Source organism: Oncorhynchus gorbuscha, linkage group LG13 (genome assembly GCF_021184085.1).
Source record: "Oncorhynchus gorbuscha isolate QuinsamMale2020 ecotype Even-year linkage group LG13, OgorEven_v1.0, whole genome shotgun sequence".
Lineage (NCBI taxonomy): Eukaryota > Metazoa > Chordata > Actinopteri > Salmoniformes > Salmonidae > Oncorhynchus > Oncorhynchus gorbuscha.
Genome location: NC_060185.1, coordinates 91,048,053 through 91,060,552, shown reverse-complemented (window position 1 = coordinate 91,060,552; position 12,500 = coordinate 91,048,053). Strand labels below are relative to the sequence as shown.

Sequence of the window (12,500 nt, the reverse complement as noted above, 5' to 3'; positions counted from 1 at the left end):
GTGCCAGTGTTCTCTAATTGTGTGTGCCAGTGTTCTCTAATTGTGTGTGCCAGTGTTCTCTAATTGTGTGTGCCAGTGTTCTCTAATTGTGTGTGCCAGTGTTCTCTAATTGTGTCTGCCATTGTTCTCTAGTTGTGTGTGCCAGTGTTCTCTAATTGTGTGTGCCAGTGTTCTCTAATTGTCTGTGCCAGTGTTCTCTAATTGTGTGCCAATGTTCTCTAATTGTGTGTGCCAGTGTTCTCTAATTGTGTGGTGCAGTGTTCTCTAATTGTGTCTGCCAGTGTTCTCTAATTGTGTGTGCCAGTGTTCTCTAATTGTGTGTGCCAGTGTTCTCTAATTGTGTCTGCCAGTGTTCTCTAATTGTGTGTGCCAGCGTTCTCTAATTGTGTGTGCCAGTGTTCTCTAATTGTGCGTACCAGTGTTCTCTAACTGTGTATGCTAGTGTTCTCTAATTGTGTGTGCCAGTGTTCTCTAATTGTGTGTGCCAGTGTTCTCTAATTGTGTGTGCCAGTGTTCTCCAATTGTGTGTGCCAGTGTTCTCTAATTGTGTGTGCCAGTGTTCTCTAATTGTGTGTGCCAGTGTTCTCTAATTGTGTGTGCCAGTGTTCTCTACTTGTGTGTGCCAGTGTTCTCTAATTGTGTGCCAATGTTCTCTAATTGTGTGTGCCAGTGTTCTCTAATTGTGTGTGCCAGTGTTCTCTAATTGTGTGTGCCAGTGTTCTCTAATTGTGTGTGCCAGTGTTCTCTACTTGTGTGTGCCAGTGTTCTCTAATTGTGTGCCAATGTTCTCTAATTGTGTGTGCCAGTGTTCTCTAATTGTGTGTGCCAGTGTTCTCTAATTGTGTGTGCCAGTGTTCTCTAATTGTGTGTGCCAGTGTTCTCTAATTGTGTGTGCCAGTGTTCTCTAATTGTGCGTACCAGTGTTCTCTAACTGTGTATGCTAGTCTTCTCTAATTGTGTGTGCCAGTGTTCTCTAATTGTGTGTGCTAGTGTTCTCTAATTGTGTGTGCCAGTGTTCTCTAATTGTGTGTGCCAGTGTTCTCTAATTATGTGTGCCAGTGTTCTCTAATTGTGTGTGCCAGTGTTCTCTAATTGTGTGTGTTGCTTGTGAAGTAAATATGCAATATTGTAATTCAATGTGACACAAGGAATCCCTGAGTCTCCAAACTGATAACGCATCCGGACACACACACAAACACACACCTGGTTTGTTTCCACCTACCACATTTATTTCAGTTTCACCTAATTACAAGAGGGATGAGACACAAAGCTGGAGCACAGCGTTACTCCGTTAAGCATTTATCCCTGACAAGCCGGGCCAGGCCTCTCGCTCTCCTGGATGAATGATGAAGTTGTCGTTGGGTCCAATCTATGCTCCATAAAGCTCTAGAGAGATAACAGGGATATTGTTATGGCTTGTTAAAAAGAGAGGGAGACAGAGAGGGAGAAAGAGATAGCTCGGGAATCAGAGAGGGAGAAAGAGATCGGTCTCTCTCTGTCTCAATTAAATTACATTTAAGGGTGTTATTGGCATGGAAAACATATGTTTACATTGCTAAAGCAAGTTAAATAGATAATAAACAAAAGTGAAATAAACAAAAATAAACAGTAAACATTACACTCACAAAAGTTCCAAAATAATAAAGACATTTCAAATGTCATATTATGTGCAAAGAGTTAAAGTACAAAAGGGAAAATAAATAAACATAAAAATGGTTTGTATTTACAATGGTGTTTGTGTCACGCCTTGGTCATTGTATCTTGTGTTTTTGTTATATGTTTGGGTAGGCCAGGGTGTGACATGGGTTTATATGTTGTATTTCGTATTGGGGTTTGTATTAATTGGGAGTGTGTATTAGTAGGGGTGTGTCTAGTTAGGCTTGGCTGCCTGAGGCGATTCCGAATTGGAGTCAGCTGATTCTAGTTGTCTCGGATTGGGAACCGTATTTAGGTAGCTTGAGTGTGCGTTGTATTTCGTGGGTGATTGTACCTGTCTTAGTGTTAGTCACCAGATAGGCTGTATTAGTTTCACTCGTTTGTTGTTTTTGTATTTTCAGTTATTTCATGTACCGCATTATTCTTCATTAAAAGTCATGAGTAACCTACACGCTGCATTTCGGTCTGACTCTCTACAAACAACAGACGAAGTTCATTACAGTTTGTTCTTCACTGTTTGCCATTTTCTTGTGGCAACAGGTCACACATCTTGCTGCTGTGATGGCACACTGGTATTTCACCCAGTAGATATGGGAGTTTGTCAAAATTGGGTTTATTTTTCAAATTCTTTGTTGGTCTGTGTAATCTGAGGGAAATATGTGTCTCTAATATGGGCACACATTTGGCAGTAGGTTGAGAAGTGCACCTAATTTTGTGGGCAGTGAGCACATAGCTTGTCTTCTCTTGAGAGCCAGGCCTGCCTATGGCGGCCTTTCTCAATAGCAAGGCTAAGCTCGCTGAGTCTGTACATAGTCAAGCCTTCCGTACGTTTGTGTCGGTCACAGTGGTCAGGTATTCTGCCACTATGTACTCTCTGTTTAGGTTTTTTTGTTGTTGATTCTTTCCAATGTGTCGAGTAATTATCTTTTTTCTTTCTCTCTCTCTCTCTCTCTCTCTCTCTCTCTCTCATTGTGACTAGAGATAAATGTTCATGGGGAGATGTGGGTTATTGTTTTTTTTTTGGCTCCTGAGTAGCGCAGTGGTGTCAGACACTGCATCTCAGTGCAAGAGTCATCACTACAGTACCTGGTTCAAATCTGGGCTGCATCACATCCGGCTGTGATGGGGAGTCCCATAGGGCAACGCACAAATTGTCAGGACCCGGTTACGAACCCGGGTCTCCGGAGTGAGAAACAGTCACTTAACCACGAATAGTCGGCAGAACCCAGAAGATGAGGCAGACACAGCAGTACTTGAGACGGTGTATTTAATGAAGTAAAAAGTGAAGTTCTTCAGGAAAAAAATGTAACTCCACAACCTCAAAAGGAATTCCACAAGAACAAAGGTAATCCTCCAAGACAAAGCACAAAATGCCTCAAAAGATACTCAAAAAACAAACAAACAAGAACAAAAAACAGAATTCCACAAGAGAGTCCACCGGGATCAACAAGAGTTCACAGAGTACTAGGGCTGGGTGCTAACATACAAACACAGAGCAAAGAACTGAGGAAAACAAAGGGTTTAAATACAATCAGGGGAAACGAGGCACAGGTGCAAATAATAATGGGGATCAAGGGAAAACAAAAGGTCAAAAGGCACAATGGGGGCATCTAGTGACCAAAAACCGGAACAACCCTGGCCAAATCCTGACACAAATAGCCCAGCATCGTCCGGGTTTGGCCTGGGGTAGGCCGTCATTGTGAATGAGAATTTGTTCTTAACTGACTTGCCTAGTTGAATAAAGGTTAAACAAATCAGAATGTATAGCCACCCTTTACCTTGATGACAGCTTTGCACAGTCTTGTTATCCAGCTTCACCTGGAATGTTTTTCCAACAGTCTTGAAGGAGTTCACACATATGCTGAGCACTTGTTGGCTGCTTAACCTTGACTCTATGGTACAACTTATCCCAAACCATCAGAATGCTGTGGTAGCCATGCTGGTTAAGTGTGACTTGAAATCTAAATAAATTAAGCAGTGTCACCAACAAAGCACCTCCACACATCACACCTCCTCCTCCACACTTCACGGTGGGAACCACACACACGGAGATCACCCTTTCACCTAGTCTGCGTCTCACAAAGACACTGCAGTTGGAACCAAAAATCTAAAATTTGGACTCATCAGACCAAAGGACAGATTACACCGGTCTAATATCCATTGCTCATGATTCTTGCCACAAGCAAGTCTCTTCTTCTTATTGGTGTCCTTTAGTAGTTTTTTTTGCAGCAATTCGACAACGATGAATGCCTGATTCACACAGTCTCCTCTGAACAGTTGATGTTGACATGTGTCTGTTACTTGAACTTTGTGAAACATTTATTTGGGCTGCAATTTCTGAGGCTGTTAACTCTAATGAACTTATCCTCTGCAGCAGAGGTAACTCTGGTTATTTTCTTCCTGGTACGGTCCTCATGAGAGCCAGTTTCATCATAGCGCTTGATGGTTTTTGCGACTGCACTTGAAGAAGCTTATAAAGAAAAACCCTTGAATGAACAAACTTTTGACAGGTACTGTATTTAGCAGATGTTATTGTGGGTGTAGCTAAATGCGTGTGTTCCCAGCTCCAACAGTGCAGTAATACCTAACTAAATGCGTGTGTTCCCAGCTCCAACAGTGCAGTAATACCTAACTAAATGCTTGTGTTCCCAGATTCAGCAGTGCAGTAATATCTAAAAATACAAACCAATACACGCAAATCAAAAAAAAAAAAATTGGAATGTATATGTATTGTCAGAGTCTGGAATATAAATATATATGTATAGGATGGTGTGTATAGACAGTATGGACAGTATATGAATGGAAAAGGTGTGTACAGTGAAAGTTTTCACCCCTCTTGTCATTTTTCCTATTTTGTTGCCTTACAACCTGGAATTAAAATTTAGTTTTGTCATTTGATATACACGACATGCCTAAAACTTTAAAGATACAACATATTTTTTGGGGGAAACAAACAAGAAATAAGACAAAAAAATGGAAACTTGAGTGTGCATAACTATTCACCCCCAAATTCAATACTTTGTAGTGACACCTTTTGCAGCTCTTGTGGTATGTCTCTATAAGCTTGGCACATCTAGCCACTGGGATTTTGCCCATTCTTCAGGGCAAAACTGCTCCAGCTCCTTCAAGTTGGATGGGTTCCACTGGTGTACAGGAATCTTTAAGTCAAACCACAGATTCTCAATTGGATTGAGGTCTGGGCTTTGACTAGGCCATTCCAAGACATTTAAATGTTTCCCCTTAAACCACTCGAGTGTTTCTTTAGCAGTATGCTTAGGGTCATTGTCCCAGTCTCAAATCTCTGGAAGAATGAAACAGTTTCCCTCAATAAATCCCTGTATTTAGCACCATCCATTATTCCTTCAATTCTGACCAGTTTCCCAGTCTCTGCCGATGAAAAACATCCCCATAGCATGATGCTGCTTCACTGTCGGGATGGTATTCTCGGGGTGATGAGAGGTGTTGGGTTTGCGCCAGACATAGCATTTTCCTTGATGGTCAAAAATCTCAATTTTAGTCTCATCTGACCAGAGTACCTTCCTCCATATGTTTGAGGAGTCTCCCACATGACTTTTGACAGACACCAAACATGTTTGCTTATTTTTTTCTGGCCACTCTTCCTTAAAGCCCAGCTCTGTGGAGTGTATGGCTAAAAGCGGTCCTATGGACAGATACTCCAAATTCCGCTGTGGCGCTTTGCAGCTCCTTCAGGGTTCTCCTTGGTCTCTTTGATGCCTCTCTGATTAATGACCTCCTTGCCTGGTCCGTGAGTTTTGGTGGGCGGCCCTCTCTTGGCAGGTTTGTTGTGGTGCCATATTCTTTACATTTTTCTAATAATGATTAAATGGTGCTAAATGGGATGTTCAAATGATTAAATGGGATGTTCATAGTTTCTGATATTTTTTTATAACCCAATCCTAATCTGTACTTCTCCACAACTTTGTGCCTGACCTGTTTGAAGAGCTCCTTGGTCTTCATGAGGCTGCTTTCTTGGTGGTGCCCCTTGCTTAGTGGTGTTGCAGACTCTGGGGCCTTTCAGAACAGGTGTGTATATATACTGAGATCATGTGACAGATCATGTGACACTTAGATTGCACACAGGTGGATTTTATTTAACTAATTATGTGACTACTGAAGGTAATTGGTTGCACCAGATCTTATTTCGGGGCTTCATAGCAAAGGGGGTGAATACAAATGCACACATCACTTTTCCATTTTTTTATTTTTATCATTTTTTGAAACAAGTAATTTTTTGTCATTTCATTTCACCAATGTGGACTATTTTGTGTATGTCCATTACATGACATCCAAATAAAAATGAATTTAAATTATAGGTTGTAATGTAACAAAATAGGAAAAACACCAAGGGGGGTGAATATTTTTGCAAGGCACTGTATAGGATGAGAAGGTTGAGAACCGGGTGGCAGCCGGCTAGTAACTGTGGCTAAGTTCAGGGCAGGGTACTGACCAACTAGTGATGATTATTTAACAGCCTGATGGCCTGGAGATTCAAGCTGTTTTTCAGTCACTCAGTCCAAGCTGTACAGTCTCCGACCTTCTAGATGGTAGCAGGATGAACAGGCCGTGGCTCGGGTGCTTGAAGTCCTTGATGATCATCTAGATGGTAGCAGGATGAACAGGCCGTGGCTCGGGTGCTTGAAGTCCTTGATGATCATCTAGATGGTAGCAGGGTGAACAGGCCGTGGCTCGGGTGCTTGAAGTCCTTGATGATCATCTAGATGGTAGCAGGGTGAACAGGACGTGGCTCGGATGCTTGAAGTCCTTGATGATCATCTAGATGGTAGCAGGGTGAACAGGCCGTGGCTCGGGTGCTTGAAGTCCTTGATGATCATCTAGATGGTAGCAGGGTGAACAGGCCGTGGCTCGGGTGCTTGATGTCCTTGATGGTCATCTTGGCCTTCCTGTGACACCAGTTGCTGTAGATGTCCGGCAGGGCAGGCAGTGTGCCCCAGGTGATGTGTTTGGCTGACGGCACCAACCTCTGGTGCATGTTTAGATATGCAGAGATTTGCAGGAAAAAGCTGTTTCAGGTGTTTGAAAAATGCAAAATTTCTCCAACATCTGAATGGGGGGTCCAGCCCCCACAGGACCATCCCCCAGCAATCCGCATGGACTTTGTGCCTCTCCTCAGATTGTTGGGGTGTATGAAGCCCCTGTGTGATGTACATTCTAGCTATGTACATTCTAGCTGATGTGTTCTAATACCACCAATGGTCAACATGACATTAAAACAGCAGACGTGATTGGATGTATCATTCCAGAGGCTTGGAAACGTTAGGAACACTTGATTAGCTAATCAGACGGTATGATTTGTCAATCGGAAACACGTGGAAAGCGAATCTCTTTCAAGTGTGATTAACAGTGGTAGAGTTGTGTTTATCAGACACAACACACCCTTAACAGCATTGAAAGGAATGTGATGTGTCTGGTTGTCAGGGAAACAGTATTTGAAGTGGAAGTGACGACTCAGCTCCGATGTCTTTCTATGTCTGCTACATTAGGTTAGCCTGCTGCATGTTTCTTCACTAAACCTTTACCAAATACTATTTAAAATGATTTCAAATACTTGATCTGGGTTTGATTGAGCTTGCCTGATGTCAAATCAAATCAAATCAAATGTTATTTGTCACATACACATGGTTAGCAGATGTTAATGCGAGTGTAGCGAAATGCTTGTGCTTCTATTTCCGACAATGCAGTAATAACCAACGAGTAATCTAGCTAACAATTCCAAAACTACTACCTTATACACATAAGTGTAAAGGGATAAAGAATATGTACATAAAGATATTTGAATGAGTGATGGTACAGAGCGGCATAGGCAAGATGCAGTAGATGATATAGAGTACAGTATATACGTATCCATATGAGATAAATAATGTAGGGTATGTAAACATTATATTAAGTAGCATTGTTTAAAGTGGCTAGTGATATATTTTACATCAATTCCCATCAATTCCCATTATTAAAGTGGCTGGTGTTGAGTCAGTGTGTTGGCAGCAGCCACTCAATGTTAGTGGTGGCTGTTTAACAGTCTGATGGCCTTGAGATAGAAGCTGTTTTTCAGTCTCTCGGTCCCAGCTTTGATGCACCTGTACTGACCTTGACTTCTGGACGATAGCGGGGTGAACAGGCAGTGGCTCGGGTGGTTGTGTCCTTGATGATCTTTATGGCCTTCCTGTGACATCGGGTGGTGTAGGTGTCCTGGAGGGCAGGTAGTTTGCCCCCGGTGATGCATTGTGCAGACCTCACTACGCTCTGGAGAGCCTTACGGTTGTGGGCGGAGCAGTTGCCGTACTAGGCGGTGATACAGCCCGACAGGATGCTCTCGATTGTGCATCTGTAGAAGTTTGTGAGTGCTTTTGGTGACAGGCCGAATTTCTTCAGCCTCCTGCGGTTGAAGAGGCGCTGCTGCTGTGTGGGTGGACCAATTCAGTTTGTCTGTGATGTGTACGCCGATGTGTGATGTTTGATTGCCTTGCGAAGGGAATAGCTACACTGTTTGTATTCGGTCATGTTTCCGGTCACCTTGCCCTGATTAAAAGCAGAGGTTCCCACTTTCAGTTTCACGCGAATGCTGCCATCAATCCACGTAGTGGAAACGATAGAATAGTAGAATAGTCAATAGCACAAGTCTTTGGTCTGTTCTTGACTAAACTGGATCCCAAATCCCAAATGTTACCCTATTCCCTTTGTAGTGCACTACTTTCGACCAGAGCCCTATTCCCTTTGTAGTGCACTACTTTAGACCAGAGCCCTATTCCCTTTGTAGTGCACTACTTTCGACCAGAGCCCTATTCCCTTTGTAGTGCACTACTTTCGACCAGGGCCCTATTCCCTTTGTAGTGCACTACTTTTGTCCAGAGCCCTATTCCCTTTGTAGTGCACTACTTTTGTCCAGAGCCCTATTCCCTTTGTAGTGCACTACTTTTGTCCAGAGCCCTATGAGCCCTGGTCAAAAGTATTGTCATTTGCGACATTGCCTGGGTCTTTATTGCTGCCAGATTCTGAGGTCTCACCAGAGAACATGACAGATCTACAAATAAATGCAAGTGTTTTCCCCAGCTGAATAAATGTCATCCTATGCAAATAGGCTCCCTGATAAAGAGTTATGCTGGTCTTATGGCAACATCTCATTCCACAAATTGGCTGTTATAGATTTGATCTGCAGTGTAGCTACCAAGAAAATTTGAATTTTCAAACACTTGACATATGTGTGGGTGTGTGTCTGATCTTGTTTTCTCTCTCGAGCATCCTAACGCTTCCCTCCCTCCCTCCCTCTCTCCCTCTCTCTCCCTTTCTCCCTCTCTCTCCCTCTCTCCCTCCCCTCTCTCTCCCTTTCTCCCTCTCTCTCCCTCTCTCCCTCTCTCCCTCTCTCTCCCTTTCTCCCCTCTCCCTCCCTCTCTCCCTCTCCCCTCCCTCCCTCCCTCTCCCTCCCTCCCTCTCCCCTCTCTCCCCTCTCCCTCTCTCTCCCTCTCTCCCTCCCTCCCTCCCTCTCTCCCTCTCTCTCCCTCCTCCCCCTCTCCCTCCCTCTCTCCCTCTCTCTCCCTCTCTCCCTCTCTCCCTCTCTCTCCCTTTCTCCCCCTCTCCCTCCCTCTCCCTCCCTCCCTCTCTCCCTCCCTCTCCCTCCCTCCCTCTCTCCCTCTCTCTCCCTTTCTCCCTCTCTCTCCCTCTCTCCCTCTCTCCCTCCCTCTCTCCTCTCTCTCCCTTTCTCCCCCTCTCCCTCCCTCTCTCCCTCTCTCTCCCTCTCTCCCTCTCTCCCTCTCTCTCCCCTTTCTCCCCCTCTCCCTCCCTCTCCCTCCCTCCCTCTCTCTCCCTCTCTCTCCCTCTCTCCCTCCCTCTCCCCTCTCTCTCCCTCTCTCTCCCTCCCTCTCTCTCTCTCTCCCCCTCTCTCCAGTCTGCTCTCAGTTCTCCCGAGGGGTCTATGCCATCTTCGGCTTCTACGATAAAAAGTCCATGAACACCCTGACGTCATTCTGTGGTGCGCTGCACACCTCCTTCGTCACGCCCAGTTACCCCACCGACAACGAGGTGCAGTTCGTCATCCAGATGAGACCTGCACTGCGTGGGGCCGTCCTCAGCCTGCTGTCACACTACAAGTGGCAAAAGTTTGTCTACCTCTACGACACCGACAGAGGTAGGTGCCATGACATCACAGGCCTTGAGATAGTTCAGGGTGTGACGTAAACACACCGAGAGAGGTAGGTGCCATGCCATCACAGGCCTTGAGATAGTTCAGGGTGTGAGGTAAACACACCGACAGAGGTAGGTGCCATGCCATCACAGGCCTTGCGATAGTTCAGGGTGTGCCATGCCATCACAGGCCTTGCGATAGTTCAGGGTGTGAGGTAAACACACCGACAGAGGTAAACACACCGACAGAGGTAGGTGCCATGCCATCACAGGCCTTGATGTAGTTCAGGGTGTGAGGTAAACACACCGACAGAGGTAGGTGCCATGCCATCACAGGCCTTGATGATAGTTCAGGGTGTGAGGTAAACACACCGACAGAGCTTGGTGCTATTGAAGTACTTTTTGAGTTCATCAAAATTGATCATATTCACAGGAAAAATGACAAAGTAGTTTTTGCTATATAATATATCATGCAACACAGACAGTGGTAGGTAAGGTTTAGCAGGTTGGTTCTACCATAAACCTTGACTTGGTTTAGTTGAGGTTGCACTTGAAACAGTTGACAGCATCAACATATCAAATCAAATGTATTTATATAGCCCTTCGTACATCAGCTGATATCTCAAAGTGCTGTACGGAAACCCAGCCTAAAACCCCAAACAGCAAGCAATGCAGGTGTAGAAGCACGGTGGCTAGGAAAAACATCTTAGAAAGGCCAAAACCTAGGAAGAAACCTAGAGAGGAACCAGGCTATGTGGGGTGGCCAGTCCTCTTCTGGCTGTGCCGGGTGGAGATTATAACAGAACATGGCCAAGATGTTCAAATGTTCATAAATGACCAGCATGGTCGAATAATAATAAGGCAGAACAGTTGAAACTGGAGCAGCAGCACGGCCAGGTGGACTGGGGACAGCAAGGAGTCATCATGTCAGGTAGTCCTGGGGCATGGCCCTAGGGCTCAGGTCCTCCGAGAGAGAGAAAGAGAGAATTAGAGAGAGCATATGTGGTGTGGCCAGTCCTCTTCTGGCTGTGCCAGGTGGAGATTATAACAGAATATCCATAGCCAAAATGACAAACTATGCAAACCACAGGTGCAGTGTGCTGGAACATTACCCTCTAGTTGAAACAAGGAAGTGGGTGACATTCTATAAGCACTGTGAAATGTATCTACAGGCCACACACAACCACCACCTACTTTTAAACTGGAAGAAATGTATTTCATTGTAACTAAGTTGTGGGTGCAGTTTGTCATTGTAACTAAGCTGTGGGTGCAGTATGTCATTGTAACTAAGCTGTGGGTGCAGTATGTCATTGTAACTAAGCTGTGGGTGCAGTATGTCATTGTAACTAAGCTGTGGGTGCAGTATTTCATTGTAACTAAGCTGTGGGTGCAGTATTTCATTGTAACTAAGCTGTGGGTGCAGTATGTCATTGTAACTAAGCTGTGGGTGCAGTATGTCATTGTAACTAAGTTTTGGCTTCAGTATGTCATTGTAACGAAGCTGTGGGTGCAGTATGTCATTGTAACTAAGCTGTGGGTGCAGTATGTCATTGTAACTAAGCTGTGGGTGCAGTATGTCATTGTAACTAAGCTGTGGGTGCAGTATGTCATTGTAACTAAACTGTGGGTGCAGTATGTCATTGTAACTAAGCTGTGGGTGCAGTATTTCATTGTAACTAAGCTGTGGGTGCAGTATTTCATTGTAACTAAGCTGTGGGTGCAGTATGTCATTGTAACTAAGCTGTGGGTGCAGTATGTCATTGTAACTAAGCTGTGGGTGCAGTATGTCATTGTAACTAAGCTGTGGGTGCAGTATGTCATTGTAACTAAGCTGTGGGTGCAGTATGTCATTGTAACTAAGCTGTGGGTGCAGTATGTCATTGTAACTAAGCTGTGGGTGCAGTATGTCATTGTAACTAAGCTGTGGGTGCAGTATGTCATTGTAACTAAGCTGTCTCCTCTAGACAGTAGCAGGATGTATATTCCCTCCTCTAGACAGTAGCAGGATGTGTATTCCCTCCTCTAGACAGTAGCAGGATGTATATTCCCTCCTCTATACAGTAGCAGGATGTGTATTCCCTCTAGACAGTAGCAGGATGTGTATTCCCTCTAGACAGTAGCAGGATGTGTATTCCCTCCTCTAGACAGTAGCAGGATGTGTATTCCCTCTAGACAGTAGCAGGATGTGTATTCCATCCTCTAGACAGTAGTAGGATGTGTATTCCCTCCTCTAGACAGTAGCAGGATGTATATTCCCTCCTCTAGACAGTAGCAGGATGTATATTCCCTCCTCTAGACAGTAGCAGGATGTGTATTCCCTCCTCTAGACAGTAGCAGGATGTGTATTCCCTCCTCTAGACAGTAGCAGGATGTGTATTCCCTCCTAGACAGTAGCAGGATGTGTATTCCCTCCTCTAGACAGTAGCAGGATGTGTATTCCCTCTAGACAGTAGCAGGATGTGTATTCACTCCTCTAGACAGTAGCAGGATGTGTATTCCCTCTAGACAGTAGCAGGATGTGTATTCTCTCCTCTAGACAGTAGCAGGATGTGTATTCCCTCCTCTAGACAGTAGCAGGATGTGTATTCCCTCCTCTAGACAGTAGCAGTATGTATATTCCCTCCTCTAGACAGTAGCAGGATGTGTATTCCCTCCTCTAGACAGTAGCAGGATGTGTATTCCCTCTAGAC

The 12,500-nt window shown here is 44.6% G+C and overlaps 1 protein-coding gene across 4 annotated transcripts in view; it reads left to right on the top strand.

Annotated features, from left to right (window-relative positions):
- The window catches only part of LOC123993692 (glutamate receptor 3-like), a 313,553-nt gene that overhangs the window by 115,692 nt on the left and 185,361 nt on the right, over positions 1-12,500 (top strand). For all 4 annotated transcript variants that reach the window (XR_006831497.1, XM_046296096.1, XM_046296095.1 and 1 more), the window contains exon 3: positions 9,575-9,814. Coding sequence is in view for 3 of the 4 variants with exons in the window: in XM_046296096.1 (XP_046152052.1) it covers positions 9,575-9,814 (240 nt within the window). In the remaining variant the exon portion in view is untranslated. The remainder of the gene's footprint in view (positions 1-9,574; positions 9,815-12,500) is intronic.